This window comes from Malania oleifera, chromosome 1 (genome assembly GCF_029873635.1).
Source record: "Malania oleifera isolate guangnan ecotype guangnan chromosome 1, ASM2987363v1, whole genome shotgun sequence".
Classification (NCBI taxonomy): Eukaryota; Viridiplantae; Streptophyta; class Magnoliopsida; order Santalales; family Ximeniaceae; genus Malania; species Malania oleifera.
In genome coordinates, this window is record NC_080417.1 from 144,736,320 (window position 1) to 144,752,315 (window position 15,996).

The window sequence follows — 15,996 nt, forward strand, 5'->3', positions numbered from 1 at the left end:
TAAATGACTAAGGTAACCATGAACAAGTGCTAAGGCAGCTGAGTGGTATTATGTTAAAAGATAAATTAAGGAATGGAGATGTTCATGGTAGGTTAGGCGTAGCATCTGTAGAAAGATTAGATGGGGAGGGACGACTTAGATGGTTTGCATATGTGCAACATAGGCCAAACAATATACCAAGTGAGGATGAGTGAGCTTGTTACTGTTAGTGGCAATAGAAGGGGTAGGGATAGACTTAAAATAACTTGGAATGAGATTGTAAAGTTTTAACTGCCCGTTCGGTTTGTGGAATGAAATTAAAATAGGAAAGGAATCGAGAGAGGAATGGAATCAAGGTAGGAATGGAATTACTTTTGGAATGTAATTACTGCATTTTGATTACTAAACATTGAATGACCATAGGAGTCCTATTTCAATTTCTTTCCAACATTTGGTATTCTTCAATGACTTTTATAATGGGATGAAAAATACATTATTTTTTATTTAAAATCATGAATACATAATTATTTAATTTTGTATTATTATTTTTTATTTTATAATAGTGACTTTTATTAGTTTTAATATTATTTTTATTGTTATTATTATTATTATTATTTTATTTTTATACTAATTATCATCCTTGAAAGAAAATTAATTATTATTGTTTCTTTTTCTTATTATTATTATGTCCTTTTTGATATTATTATTTTATAGTAATAATTATTATTGCCACAGTAATTATTATTAGTTGTTATTATTATTTATTATTTTTGTAATAAATACTGTCCTTAAAATAGTAGTAATTATTATTATTTTTGCACTTTTATTATAATTGTCGTTGTTGTTATTATTATTTTAATAGTAATAAATATTAATATTAGTTGTGATTATTGTTATTTAATATTAGATGTGATTATTGTTATTTTGTAATTACTATTAGTTGTTATTTTGTTGCAATAATAATATCAATTAGTATTATAGTTAATTCATTGTTGTTTTTGTTTGATAATTATTTTTTTATTATTTTCATAATGTGATTTTTATTAATGTAATTATTATTTTTTATTGTTGTTATTACTTTTTTTTATTATTTTTATAATAATTAGTATCCTTAAAATAATAATAATAATTTTTTCCTTTTTTATTATTATCAACTTATCATTCTTATTGTTATTATTATTTTACAATAATAAATGTTTTTTTTTAATGGTAGTTGTTAGTAGTTTTTATTATTTATATAATAATTGTCATCCTTAAAATAATAATTATTATCATTTTGGCCTTTTTTAGTATTAATATTGTTCTTGTTATTATTATTATTATTATTATTATTATTTTAATAGCAATAAGTATTATTATTAGTTATTATTGTTATTGTAATTATTATTAGTTTTTATTGTTTTTATTATAATGTTAACAATTAGTTTTATAATTATTTGTTGTTTTTGTTTGATTATCATTATTTTATTATTTTCATAATAGTGATTATTATTAGTGCAATTATTATTTTTTATTGTTGTTACTACTATTTTTATTACTTTTATAATAATTATTATCCTTAAAATAATAATAATAATAATAATAATTTTTTCCTTTTTTATTATTATTTCTCTTGTTATTATTATTTTACAATAAATAAATTATTTATTGTTGTTATTATTAGTTGTTTTTATTTTTATAATAATTTTTACCTATAAAATAACAATAATTATTATTTTGGCTTATTATTCATATTGTTGTTGTTGTTATTATTATTTTTATAATAATAAATATTATTATTATTGCAATTATCATTAGTTGTTATTATTTTTATTATAATAGTAGTGTTTTAAAAGGCGAAGGTGTAAGGCGAGGTGTTTTAACCCTTAAGAGGCGAGGCATAAGCGTAAGCCTTCTAAGAATTTTTTAAAAGATAAAAATATGTAAATAAATTTTAGATATTTTAAAATTAGGAAAAATTAAGAAAATCACAAATATAATGGAAGAAAGAAAAATTATATATACTTTGCAAACTGTTTTGCCATTCAAAAATTGCTAACTTGAATACATGACATGAATCATGACAAGAGGTAGCTATACTATTATAATGTTCAAACTATTTTCATGATCTAAGATACAATTCTCAGTTATTTAGGAAAAATTTAGGTGCAAGAGTTCTAGAAATTAACTCATATTATGACATTCCTTTTATTAGAAAATTTTGACCAATTTTTACTAGAGAATGACATACCCAAAATGCGTAAGCCTCAACTTGTAATGCGTTATCTTTTTTTGGAAATTGGTATTTTAGATTGAGTCTCAAGGCGGTTTAGCATACTGTGCCTTAAGGCGAGCCTCGATTGATCCTTTTAAAATACTGTATAATAGTAATAATAATTAGTATTATTAGAATTACTTGTTGTTTATAGAATTTTTTTTTTTATTATAAATTGAGTTTGATTTCATGGAATGAAATCGATTCCAGCCTATTTAGGCTGGGTCATGATTCACCCATTCCTGTCCTTGATTCTGCAAACCAACCGCAGGACTGGGATTCCATTCTTGAGATTTAATTTCATTTGAGGCCTGATTCGGCAAACCAAATGGAGGGTAATAGCCCTCAAGTTGTTGGAGAAACTGCCCACGATCGTGCAAATTGGCAGAGAAGGATTCCTGTAGCATGATATCACTTAGTGGGACTTAAGGCTTGGTTTATTATTTTATGTTGTTTTCGTTTTTGTTTTTTTTTTTTTTGGGGTGGCGGGGTGCGGGGAATATAATTTGATATAGCTCCTGTGAGCTATCAACTTATAACTCATTAGAAGTACTTGCAAATATTCCTTAAATAAAGATTTTTTTTTCACAAAAAAAATTATATTAAGGAGGTGGTTCATGCCTTAAAAGAAGGTTTTTTCTTTTTTCTTTTTAAATTTTCATAACGTATTATTAATTTCACCCATTTTATAACTGGATGGTCTGGATGCAGAGATACCTTTTCACATCCACCATGCACCTTAGTCCAACCATCAATGCAGGCTGTCACAAAAGACTTTCTACGGGCCCCTGATTTTGGTACAACTAATATCAGTAGTTTATAATCTCTCAAGGCTTTTAACTTTCTCAGTACAGGGTATGTCATTTGTTTCACATGTTTGTTCGCATAGGTGAGAATTTTTGCCCTCCAATATATCCCCTGGGTGAACTGAACAGCCTATTGAATGAGGGTGTTCCTCTGCTCTGCCTCCATTCACTTCAGGTCAAGCCATCCCCGACCCCGCCATCTTTTGCTTCACAAACAGTCATTGACTGTCAGCCTCTTGTGGTATGCATTTATTTATTTATAGAAATCCTATTTGAAAAAGTCCATGCAGTTATTTCTAAAAGCTAAATATAATTTCCATTCACTGTACAGATTCATCTTCAGGAGGAATCCTGTTTGAGGATATGTTCCTTCTTGGCTGATGGAATTGTAGTCAATCCTGGTGTTATTTTACCTGATTTCTCTGTTAATTCCCTCGTGTTCAATCTCAAAGAATTAGATCTTACGGTTCCTCTCACCACAACAAAGATAAATAATCAAACTGGCAACAAAAACACTATTTCTCAGTGCTGTTTCGCTGGAGCAAGGCTTCATATTGAGAACCTGTTCTTCTCAGAGTCTCCTATGCTGAAACTCAGGCTACTGAACTTGGAGAAGGATCCTGCCTGTTTCTGTCTCTGGGAAGATCAACCAGTTGATGCCAGCCAGAAGAAATGGACTACTAAAGCTTCACACCTTAGTTTGTCCCTAGAGACGTGCAGTGGCTTAAATGTACTTCAAAATCCTCTTGACTGGTCATCAGGTTTGTGGAGATGTGTGGAGATGAGAGATGCTTGTATTGAGGTAGCAATGGCTACTGCTGATGGGTGCCCATTAATAAATGTTCCTCCTCCCGGGGGTGTTGTGAGAGTAGGGGTTTCTTTTGAACAGTATCTGTCAAATACTTCAGTTGAGCAGTTATTTTTTGTTTTGGATCTTTATGCCTACTTTGGTGAAGTCAGTGAGAAGATAGCTAAAGTTGGAAAGAACAACAGCCGAAAAAAAAGTAGAAATGAGTCCTTGGGTGGAAGGTTCATGGAAAAGGTTCCTAGTGATACTGCTGTAAGCTTAGCGGTGAAGTACATCCAACTTAGATTTCTGGAGGCTTCGTCCTTGAATATCCAGGGAATGCCTTTGGTCCAATTTGTTGGGGAAGACCTATTTATCAAAGTTAGTCATAGGACTCTTGGTGGTGCAATTGCCGTTTCCTCCTCATTGCATTGGGAGAGTATTGAGGTGGATTGTGTAGACGCAGAAAAAAATTTGGCACTTGAGAGTGGCACAGCATTAACATCTGCTGAAAATGGTCTATTGATGGTTGGGGATGGGTATCCTCAGTTAAGGGCTGTCTTTTGGGTACATAACAATAGGAAGCATCAATCCAATAGCAGTGCTCATGCGGTTCCATTTTTGGACATAAGCATGGTGCATGTGATTCCATACTGTGCGCAAGATGTAGAGTGTCATAGTCTGACTGTATCAGCTTGTATTGCTGGGGTTCGCCTTGGTGGTGGAATGAGTTATACTGAAGCATTATTGCATCGGTTTGGAATACTTGGGCCTGATGGTGGTCCTGGGGAGGAGCTCTCTAAGGGATTGGATAATTTATCTGCAGGGCCACTTGCAAAACTTTTCAGAACAGCTCCCGTCATTGATGATGATCTGAAAGAGGGTAAGAAATACTGACTTGGGAAATTTTGTTTTGTAAATCGCACCACTGATTTTGTTTATCATTTATTTTCTTTCCTGCTACTCTTATCTGAAAGCTATCTTTCTCCCTCTCCAGATGGAAGTTCAAGGAATGAGGATGGTTCTAGTTTGCTGCACATGAGGAGACCAGATGATGTAGATGTATCTGTGGAATTGAAGGATTGGTTATTTGCTCTTGAAGGTGCACAAGAGATGGCAGAAAGCTGGTGGTTTTGCGATCAAAAAGATGTAAGCAGAGAAGAGAGGTGTTGGCAAACAACCTTCCAGAGTCTGCAAGTGAAAGCAAAAAGTAATCCAAACCATTTACTAAATGGTGAAGGAAAATCACAAGGAATGCAGAAGTATCCTGTGGAATTGATCACGGTGAGGATTAGTTCATTTTCTGCCATATTGAATAGTTGTTTTTTCTTTTGGTACAAGAATGGCACAGAAACAAATGGAAATTGATTTCATTTTTAGCTTGCTTAAATGAAACATTGTCCTTAAATGCTCCTGTGCTGTTTTTCCTAGACCAACCTATAAAAATGACTTAGGACGTAGGATATTATCTGATCTAGAAAATAGTAGGTGCAATGGTTGGATGATATGCTTCCCAATTAGCAATATTTTCTGATTTCTATTGATCGCCAATCATCATGATTATCAATCCTTGAAGGGGGACCTTCTCAAAGTTACAAATTTTACAGGTCTTGGGACTTGTTAAAAAAGGGGGACTTGTTAAAAATTTTAAGAATTTTACTGACAATAAACCCTGATCACTAGCTCTATTCAAGACTCTGTATTTGGTTTTGTTTAAATCAGAATTATTCTTCTTATTGTTTGCATCTTTAAACTGAGAGAATTGTCTTGATTTTCACTTCCCTTATGAAAAGAAGAGGAAAAGAATAACCGATAAAGGAGAGTAATTTGTAGCTTGAGAGACAAAAGAGATACATTCAAGCAATTTGTCTCTAAAAAGGGTAAAGAATGAGGAAAAACATGGAGGGAAGGAAACTAAATTAGGTCTTACATAAGAAGAACAAAAATTGAAGGGAGACGCTGTAAAACAATATATTTGTAAAAGTGAAAAAGAACGCCCAAAACTGCATAGATTCTCAAGATGATTACCGTCCAACTTGTGAGAACCTGCTGGAAGTCTATAAAATGTTTCATTCTGGAAGCATATGAAATGTTTGGAATGGAAAAAAAAGAAGAGTTGATTTGTGTTATCTATGTTTCCAGGAGCATTTAGGGAGTACACGGCAAGGGGTCAAGTTGGGACTGTCTAAATAACCATGAATAAAATGTGAGAAGCAGAATCTAAAAAGGGGCTTAATTAGTTAAAAGACTGGAAATTTTAATGAATGAAGATCTGTTGTTTTTACAGTTGGATGATCTGGTTGACTTGAATTCAAAAAACAGTACAGTTTTAAACATGCATTGGCTTGATGATTTGTTTTAAAGCTAACTAGTGGACAATCTAGGCTGCTGTCTTCCCTTATTAAGTCCATTTTTTGACATCTCTAGTAGGGGATGTTGTTGATAAGTTTAATTAGAGGTGTAACTTACAAAACCCAGCCAAAACTTTGGTGTGTTTTGATTTGGATACCCAAATTGTGCTCTTCTAGGTTGTCACTGTGATACACCATACTTGTATATGTGAATGGCTCCCACTAACACCTAGGTGTTATTTAGTTTGGTTCTTTTTTTCTGGTGCCCACATGGCATTACGAATATATATATATATATTTTTTTTTTCGGCCATTGGAATGAAAGTTCTTCTTATTCCTAACTTGCTAATCATATTTGGGTCCCATCTGATAACAAGTAGATCCTCATCAGTAGAGTCAAGATTTTACTTCATTTTGAGATTTTGAAATATTTTTTATCATGCTTTAAGTTTGAGCGCATTGATTGAGACCATCCAATGTTGATTGGAGCACAAATTTGACAAGCAAGCTAGGCATGAGATGCATTTTCAGTTTAATATTCAACATAATTTTTTGTGGCTTCATGTGGGCCCTACAGAAAGGTTATCACCAAAATTGGTGACACCTTGGTGTTAGTGGAGCTCTACCATACGCACAGACATGCAAAAGACATGCATATATGGCACATTTGAATCTGAAATTTTTTTATTGTCATCAGGAAATGTTGGTTCAGTGCTGAGACAACGTAAATGTTGGGTTGGGTACATCCATATGCTACTTTTGGGCCCCATGTGTGTTGTTTTTCTTGTTAATGCTCTAGACTTGAGAATTGGGCTATACTATGTAGTCAACCCAACCAGAGCATATGTGTGCTCCTATATTGGTACTTGGATAGTTGTATTTTATGTCAGAAGAAATTGCTCATAACTGTAATCACCTTCACATTTCTGTTCTATGTTTGTAATTTTATATATCTTAAAACACATACTTATATGTATGTATGTATGTATATATTATTTTTTGAGTATAGACCCATTGTGGTCTGCCCCTTCCCTGGAACCTGCATATGTATCTTCTGCTTTGTGCACCTGGCTGCTTTTTTTTTTTTTTTTTTTTGTATCTTTAATGCATACATACATACATAAACATACATTCATACAGACATACATATACATACATACATATACATACATACATATATATATATATATATATATGTATGTATGTATATATATTATTTTTTTGAGTATATATATCTTCTATATATTATCCTTTACATTGCGAAAAATTGCAGGTTGGCGTGGAAGGCTTGCAGATCTTGAAGCCCCAGGCCCAAAAAAGCACCCTTCAATCTGGCTTAAATGTAAAAGGGATCAGAGAAACTGTTGGGACCTCTGGGGGCATAAGTATTGAAGCTGAAATGATGATTGCTGAGGACCAGATTGATGATGAAATGGCCAAATGGATGGTTGAGAATTTAAAGTTTTCAGTTAAACAACCGGTAACAAGTTGTTTCTATAGTTATTTTTCTCTGATTATCTAAGTCGCAAGGGGTTATATTTATGATAATGTTCATATGCAGATTGAGGTAGTTGTTACCAAGGATGAGCTACAGCACCTGGCTTTTCTGTGCAAATCTGAAATCGACTCAGTGGGTCGAATAGTTGCTGGAGTGCTAAGGGTACTTAAGCTGGAAGGGTCCATTGGCCAGGCAGCCATGGATCAACTAAGCAACCTCGGTATTTTTAACAATCTTCAGATTTTCTTTTTTTATCAGTTATTATGAATTCTAATTGGCGGCAAGTGTTCCACAAATTAAATCTCTGGATTTCAAGTGCAGGTATGGAACTTGAAAATGACCAGAGGTGGTTGTTATGGTGAGGGTGATTGATTTGGTTGATGAGCAGTGTTCAAGATCATATCAGGATTCATAACATATTGAAATGGAGATAGTAATCCGAAAAGAGCCCCTAAGAGCAGGCCTAGAACGACTGTAGATAGAGGGAACCCACCATTGACCCCTATCTCAAATTTCTAGCAAGATAGAAAGAGAGAAAAACCCATTAAAGTATCCACTCTGGTAATAGACTGAGTATTCCTCAACATGAGCATGCCACCTGCAGGTCCCCAAGAGGGTACAAAAACCCAATCTTTGCACAGCCGTTCCCAAATCCCTCTAACAACCTCCCTTCAATTAAACCAAGCTTAGTCTCCTGGATTAAGACAATATCGGGAGAATTCCTTTGGAGAACCTCCCTAATCAAAGACCTCTTTCCTAACATCCCCTAGACCCCTAACATTTCAACTAATAATCTTCATAATCTAACACGTTTACCCCCTTTTGAGGTACACTTTTTGCCCCTATAGTTGACGGAAGAAACCAAATTCTTTATATCTTTTTGCACCTTTTTTTTTTAACTCTCTCATATGTTTTTGGACTCATCCGCAACTTAACCTCAACTCCAGAAAGACTCACTAATTTCAACCCCATGCCATTTAAGAGCTTGTTTGGGTCTCTATATGATAGAATGGTTCGAATTGTCCTCTCTTTTGAGAAGGTCTTTCATTATATAGGCAAGACTTCCAGTTATACAAGGAAACTTAAATCTTTATATGCTATTTACACAGAGTGATCTTAGGAAGCTATATATGGTAAACCAACTAATTTACATAGAGAGATTTTAGGAAGCTATACATGGTAGGCTAAATCTCCTCTCCTATGTATGAAAGTTTATACAACCTCGATTAATAGCTATTAACAAGGCATAATTTATGGCCTTCTAACCATTGATTTAAAAAAAAAAGCACATTCCTTGAAACACAAACCTGATTAGAGTTTGAATCATAGCATAAAAAACCCTTGTCTGACACTATATCCCAAGAAGGCACAACAGATGGATTGGGCAGAAAACTTGTTTATGTCTGGTAGGGGAAGATGCATAAAGCATACACACCCAAAAATGTGAAGATTTGTATAGGTAGGATTGTGATGATAAAGCCTGAAATGTGGAGACTCAAAGTCCAAAATTTGGGAAGGAAGTCTTGCTGTGGTAAGTGCTTCTACCCAAAACGTAGGAGGAACCAAAGACTCAATGAGCATGGTCTGGACAACATCTAAAAGATGACGATTCTTTCATTCAGCTACTCCATTTTGTTGTGGAGTATATGGACAAGAATGTTGAGAGACAATACCTTTAGATTGCAAGAAAGATTGGAACTCATGAGACATATATTCCCCACCCAAGTCGGACGGAAGAATTTTAATAGCAGCTGAAAATTGAGTGTCAACAAGAGCTAATAAGAAGTTTGAACATATGAAAAACTTCTGATTTGTGCCACAAGAAATACACCCATGTATATCTGCTGTAGTCATCGATAAATGTCACAAAATATTTTTATTGGGGATGAGAAATAATAGGACTAATACCCCAGACATCACTATTAATGATCTCAAAACTGTGGGTGGCTCTACTTCCTTCAAAAGGAAAGGGTAAAGTCTTACTTTTGCCAAGTTTACAAGTTGCACAATCAGGAAACACAGTGGTAGAAGAATGCTCTTTATTATTCAATAGACCAGATTTCAACAAATAAGATAGAATCCTAGAATTAGGATGACCAAGGCGCTTATGCCAGACTTCATTTGACACTCTAGACTTATTACAAAGTATAGACAGTACAGAGAAAGAAGGTAAGCTTCGTGGAACAGGTAGTTGTAGAGAAAAGAGACGTCCATGCTTAGGCCCCTTCCCTATCAACTGCATTGACATCTGATCCTACACAACACAACCACCATGAGTAAAATGTACATCATAATTTTGGTCCACAAGCTTGCCAACAGAAACTAAATTCACAGAGAGACTAGGTGATACAAGAACATCCTTAAAGGAAGAAGATACATCACCAACTGCCACAATGGGTAGAGCACTACCATTGGCTGTTTGAATATGTGAAGAGCCACAATATTCTCTGACATTAGTTAAACCATGGAGAGAATTAGTCATATGATTAGAAGCACCTGAGTCTAAGATCCAAGAGGGAGATGAAGAACCAGTACCGTGATGACCCAATGCTGAAAATGCACTCGCAATCATTTCTTGCACCGTTTCTTGAGTTAGAAAAGGTGATGGAGGCTGTAAAGCAACAGCAGAAGTTGCAGCAATAGAAGCAGGCATAGCTGGCTGTAAGTCACCAGTAATAACAGCATGATAGACCTTGTTGGAGCGTGAAGGACAAATAGTACAGTCCTTAATAATGTGCCCTGGATGCTTGCAGTAAATTACAAAATTTCTGAGGACAGTTAGGGGCAATATGGCCATATTTCTTGCATCTATAGCACTGTGTGGTGCTCATGTCACAACCCTTCCTCTTGCCATAAGCAGCATGGGCAACTGAGACAGCATTAGAAGCAACACGAGACTGCTCCATAATATTCTGAGTATTGAGGCGTTGTTCCTCAAGCAAGAGTTCTCCAAAACAGGCCTCTAAAGTCGGAACAGAATCTCTATTTACTAGAGAGGCACAAATAGATTCAAAGTCAGGCCTCAATTTCATTAGAAATCGGTCTCTTTGGCTGGTTTTATGTACGTGTTGTACTGTTGCCAATCCTGCCTCCAATCCTTCTGCAAAGACCATGGCTGTAACAAGGTCAGAATAATCATTCCGCAAAATCAGAAAACCAGAGTAGTAGTCTTGAACTGATAGATCCCCTTGAGTATGGTTAGCAATGGCCAACTCAAGCTGGAGGCACCTAGCATTGTTGTCTTGGTTATAAACTTGCTTGAGATAATTCCACATAGCCTTTGTAGACCTATGAGGATGCAGATAAAGAATCAGATGTGGCTTCATAGGATCAAGAATCCAGGACTTGATTTGATTATCTTTGGCATCCCAAGCTGCCTTGTTGGCCACAGGCCTTTCTGCAGTAGATCCCCCTTTGCTGCTGCCATCTATATGTCCCCACGGCTCTTTACCCTTGAAAAAGGTCTCCAATTGAAACTCCCAAGCAGCATAATTTTTGCTAGTGAATCTGACACGAAGATTATTTGACTTCTCCATAAGTACTGAGGCTATGACTGAGAAAACTAGGACTGAGATTTCTTAGAGAATAGCTCTGATACGATAACAGAATGGTTCGAATTGTCCTCTCTTTTGAGAAGGTCTTTCATTTTATAGGCAAGATTGTCAGTCATACAAGGAAACTTAAATCTGTACAAGCTAATTACACAGAGTGATCTTAGGAAGCTATATATGGTAAGCCAGCTAATTTACATAGAGTGATTTTAGGAAGCTATACATGGTAAGCTAAATATCCTCTCCTATTTATGAAATTATATACAACCTAGATTAATAGCTATTAACAAGGCATAATTTATGGCCTTCTATTGACACTAGAGTCCCTCCCACTAGCCCTTAGGCCAACACCAGAGGCACTTCCCCTATCAGTTCCTTCAATGTGACATAAAGAATCAGAAGAAAAAAAGGACTAAACAGAAAGAGGAAGAATACCTTTTCCAAGTTTCGAAGAATTCAGATCGCCCACTAGGCTTGATGGGAATGGGGGATACTAATTTGGGTTCTAGATATTCTTTGGAAGGTCCGTGGGAAGCTATTTCCCCCTAGATTTACCCTTCCTTTATTCCACATACTGAATTTGTGTTGGGTAAGGGCTGTAATATCCGTTTTTGGGAAGACCTCTGGTTGGGGAATGTTGTTTTCTCCACCTCTTTTCCTCACCTGTTTCTCTTATGCTTAGGGTAGAATGATCTCATTTTTCTTCTTTTTAGTGTAGATCCAGGCAGTCCTTTACCTTCTTGGGGTTTTCACTTCATGAAATCCTTGAATGATAGGAAAACAATTGAGTTATCTTCTTTGTTGGTCATTATAGGGTATCTTCAGAAGATGATTGTGGATCCTGGTTGTTAGATCCTTGAGGGTTTTATTCTTGTAAATCTTTTTGTGATTTCTTGGTTGGCACCTGTTTCTCCTTTCTACTTTACAAAATTATTTAGAAGGTCAAAATCCCCCTAAAACTCAAAGTGTTTCTTTGGTTGGTTGTGCTTAATATAAATACTAATAACTTGCTACAGATTAGGAGACCTTCAAGGGCTCTCTCTCCAAATATATGCATGCTTTGTTTTGATTGCTCAGACTCTGCTCCACATCTTTTTTTGCATTGCGATCTTGCATGGAGAGTTTGGAACATGGTATTCAATTATTTTGGAGAAAGTTGGGTTTGTACAAGGACAGTGGAAGAGTTTTTGGCAATATCTTTTGTTAGGTTTGGTATGAAGAAGGATGGAATTGCATTATGGAATTGTGCTTTATTTGCAATGTTTTGGGGTTTGAAGAAGGAACATAGCTTGCGTATATTTTCAGGGAAGAAGTTATCACATTTGCTGGTGTGGGAAAAGGTTCATATTCTGGCTTCTTTATGGTGTGTGGGCAATGGAAACTTCAAGGGGATGTGCTTTCTAGATGTTCAACTCGATTGACATTCTCTTCTTAGAGCGTGCTGATTTTCTTTTGTTGTCCTTCACACTGTGTTTCTTTATATGTTTTCTTTGGGGGTTCTCAGATTTCGTTAAGGAGATGTCTTTGCTCTTGATTGTACATTCTTTCTCTATCTAATGAACTCCTTTATATATATATATATATATAAAAGATGATAGGTTGTTTTTATATATTTTTATAATCGAATGCTTGTATAGGGAGTAGTTATGTAGATATGCCCCCATTTTAGACTTAGGGTGGCTGTTTGGCATTGCAATTGTTGTTGGTTGCTGTTTTTGTGATTGGTAGTTGCATTTGCTATTGCAATTGGCCGATTTTGTTTCTAGTTGTGGTTTGCTAAAGCCCCTGTTGGTTTGTTTTTGGATGGTTTTGAGGGCTTCAAGAGCTTTTGGTGCAATACCACAGTTAAAAAAGCACTTAACCTTAAGCTAAGCACTTAACCAATACCTGGGATATCAATGGTTAGCCATTGATCAACTGCAACCTCAAAATTTTCTACTCACAATGTTGTATTGTAAACATTACATGGTTCCCCCTCTCCTATGCATGCATGTGTGCATACATATAAGTTCAATTAAAATGTCCTTTTTTAAAAAAAAAAAAGAATGTTGAAGACGGTAAACATGAATACGTAGAGGATATATGTTTGGGCCTAGTAACAAATTTGGATTTTTTGTGAAAAAATTATGTAACCCCATCAAGGGGTGTCATAGGCCGAACACTTTACACCTTGTGAAGGGCTGTGCTGTTATAATACTTTGGTTAACTAGTCAGCCGAAAATATGCCTTGGTTTCACCACATGAACAAACTCTTAACCATTGCATACAAAGTTAAGTGGAAGCAGTTAACAAGCATGAAAATACACAAAAGTTATGCGGTAAGCTTTGAAGCAATGTAATTCATTATTAACACCTTCATAGGGAACGTGTGTTTAGCGAGGAAGACAAGTAGGCTAAACATGTTCACAAAAGCTAGTGAGTTTTACAATCACTGATGAACATTCACCCTCCCCTACGGAGCATTTTACACTATTCTTGCTCTAACACTAGAAACATCAAACTAATCAATGAGCCATACTCCCATATTACCCTAAGGATTATCATACTTAAAAAATAAAACCTACATTGCTATTTACATGATGGTTAATCATTCCATGTAAACAAGACAAGTAGTTTGCAAGCATGATGCCCTGAACTAGCTTAGCTTATGACATATTTCCCCACTTATGTGGTTGATGTTCTCATTTACTTTGATGTTAGGTACTCTTTAACTTTGTTCACAAATGGTTCCATGTCTTTCATTGACATCCAGCTAATTTATTTGTCTTTAAAGCCTTCCCACTTCATCAAGAACGCATATTGCTTCCTTCACATGTGAATTTTTTGTTTGCAAGGATGATTTTAACTTCTCTTTTGTTAGGTGACAATATCTTTAGTGGTTCTTTGGTTGGCCAACTTCTACTTGGATCTTTAGTGTTAGCGATGAATGGCTCAAGGTAGTTAACATGAAACACAAGATGTACCTTTATCCAAGCCAGTGGATCAATCTTGTAAGAGGCCTTCTTGATTTTAACCAAGATAGGGGCTGATCCTTCATCTTTGCGAAATAGTCTCCTACGTTGACCTCATAGTGACTTGATCTATTTTGTGTGGAGTTTAACAAGCACCAAGTCAACCACATTGAGGTGCAATGGTCTTTTTCCTTGAATTGCCCACTTGTTCATTTACTTACAATATTTCTCCAAGTAAGCTCGGGAAATCTCCTTGTTTTGTCTCTATTACTTGGCGAAGATTTATGTACGACTCATCTACTGTGTGAGGTAACAAAAGTTGCTAGCTTGTTGCATTCTCAAAAGGACATTTGTTGGTTGTTGAGCTCTTCTGGGCATTAAAACAAAGCCACGACGAGTAGATTCACCTAGTTCTTTTTTGTTGACCATGACGAAATTGAGTAAGTAATCCTCTAATAGCTCATTGAATCTCTCTGTCTGTTCATCTTTCTATGTGTTGGTAGCTCAAAGGGATGTCAAACTGTGAATATAGAATTCTAAAAAGTTTTGTCTAGAAGTTTACTGTGAATCTTGTGTCACAGTCACTGACAATGTCTTCAAGAACATCCTAGTACACATGTTTGAAAAGCAAGTGGGCTATCTCTTGTGCTACATAGTACTTGGTGTGGGCATGAAAGTATCATACTTCGAAAAATGCCTATAATCATGAGTATAGACCTTGCGCCCCGACTCTCGAAAAGTTGGTGATGAAGTCAATTGAGACACTCTCCCACGGTCTTGTTGGTACTTGAAGAGTCTCCAATAGCTCTACATTCGTTTTTTGCTTGATCTTGTCTTGCTGGTAGGTGAGAGTAGTTAGGGTATACTCAACCATCTCATCATGCATGTGTAGTCAACAATACTTTGCTTCAACAATGCCAATGTGCGATGCTATCCTCGGTGGCCTATCCACATGGGTGTCATAACATAGTCCTAGCGATATCTTCCTCGAGTCTCTAGCTTGGGTCACAAAGAGTGAGTCCCAATTTGTCCACAACAATCCATCCTCTATCTAGAACTTGCCTACTTTGCGGTCTTCAACCAACTTCATTAGGTTTCTAACAACTAGATCTTTGACAAGGTTCTCCTTAATATGCTTTTGTATTGTTGAGGTAACCTTACTTACTGTTAAGTGTGTTACTAGTTATAAGACGCAAGTTCGGCCTTCTTGCTTAGTGCATCTATGACTTGGTTCATTTACCTTGTCTTATGCTAGAAATAGAAATCAAACTCTTACCATAAATTCTTGCCCATTGGTTTTCTTGATGGATAACTTAAAGTTGAGTAAAGAAATGACTAACAAACATGTTATTAATTTTCACTATAAACTTTGACCCAAATCGGTTGTGTGCCCACATGTAAATATTGTGTATTACCACTGGCATTTCCTTCTCTTGAGTTGTGTATTTTGTTTAGTTGCACTAAGTTTATAGCTCTTATACACAATAGAATACCTATCTTGTAATAAGACTCCACCAAGTATATAGTTTGATGCATCTATTTGTATCTTGAAGAGTTTTATGATGTCCAAAAGAGCAAGTAGTGGAACTCACATCATAGCTTCTTTCAAGTTGTCAAAGGTTCTCTAACACACCTCCATCTAGTTCCACCTATGACCCTTCTTTAACAGTTCGATCAACAAGGTACTCCTCGAATATTTGTCCATGAACTTGCGATGGTAATTGGTGAGTCTAAGAAAGGAAAGCCACTTCTTTACTAACATTGGGGTCTTCCAATCTTGAATAGCTCTCACCTTCTCTATATCCATCCAAATATGACC

General features: G+C 35.5%; 1 protein-coding gene across 2 annotated transcripts in view; it reads left to right on the top strand.

Annotated features, from left to right (window-relative positions):
- Positions 1 to 15,996, top strand: part of LOC131145155 (uncharacterized) — a 48,161-nt gene that overhangs the window by 17,314 nt on the left and 14,851 nt on the right. For both annotated transcript variants that reach the window (XM_058094261.1, XM_058094271.1), the window contains 6 exons: positions 2,945 to 3,030; positions 3,123 to 3,280; positions 3,371 to 4,709; positions 4,824 to 5,110; positions 7,451 to 7,657; positions 7,739 to 7,895. In XM_058094261.1, coding sequence (XP_057950244.1) covers positions 2,945 to 3,030; positions 3,123 to 3,280; positions 3,371 to 4,709; positions 4,824 to 5,110; positions 7,451 to 7,657; positions 7,739 to 7,895 — 2,234 coding nt within the window. The remainder of the gene's footprint in view (positions 1 to 2,944; positions 3,031 to 3,122; positions 3,281 to 3,370; positions 4,710 to 4,823; positions 5,111 to 7,450; positions 7,658 to 7,738; positions 7,896 to 15,996) is intronic.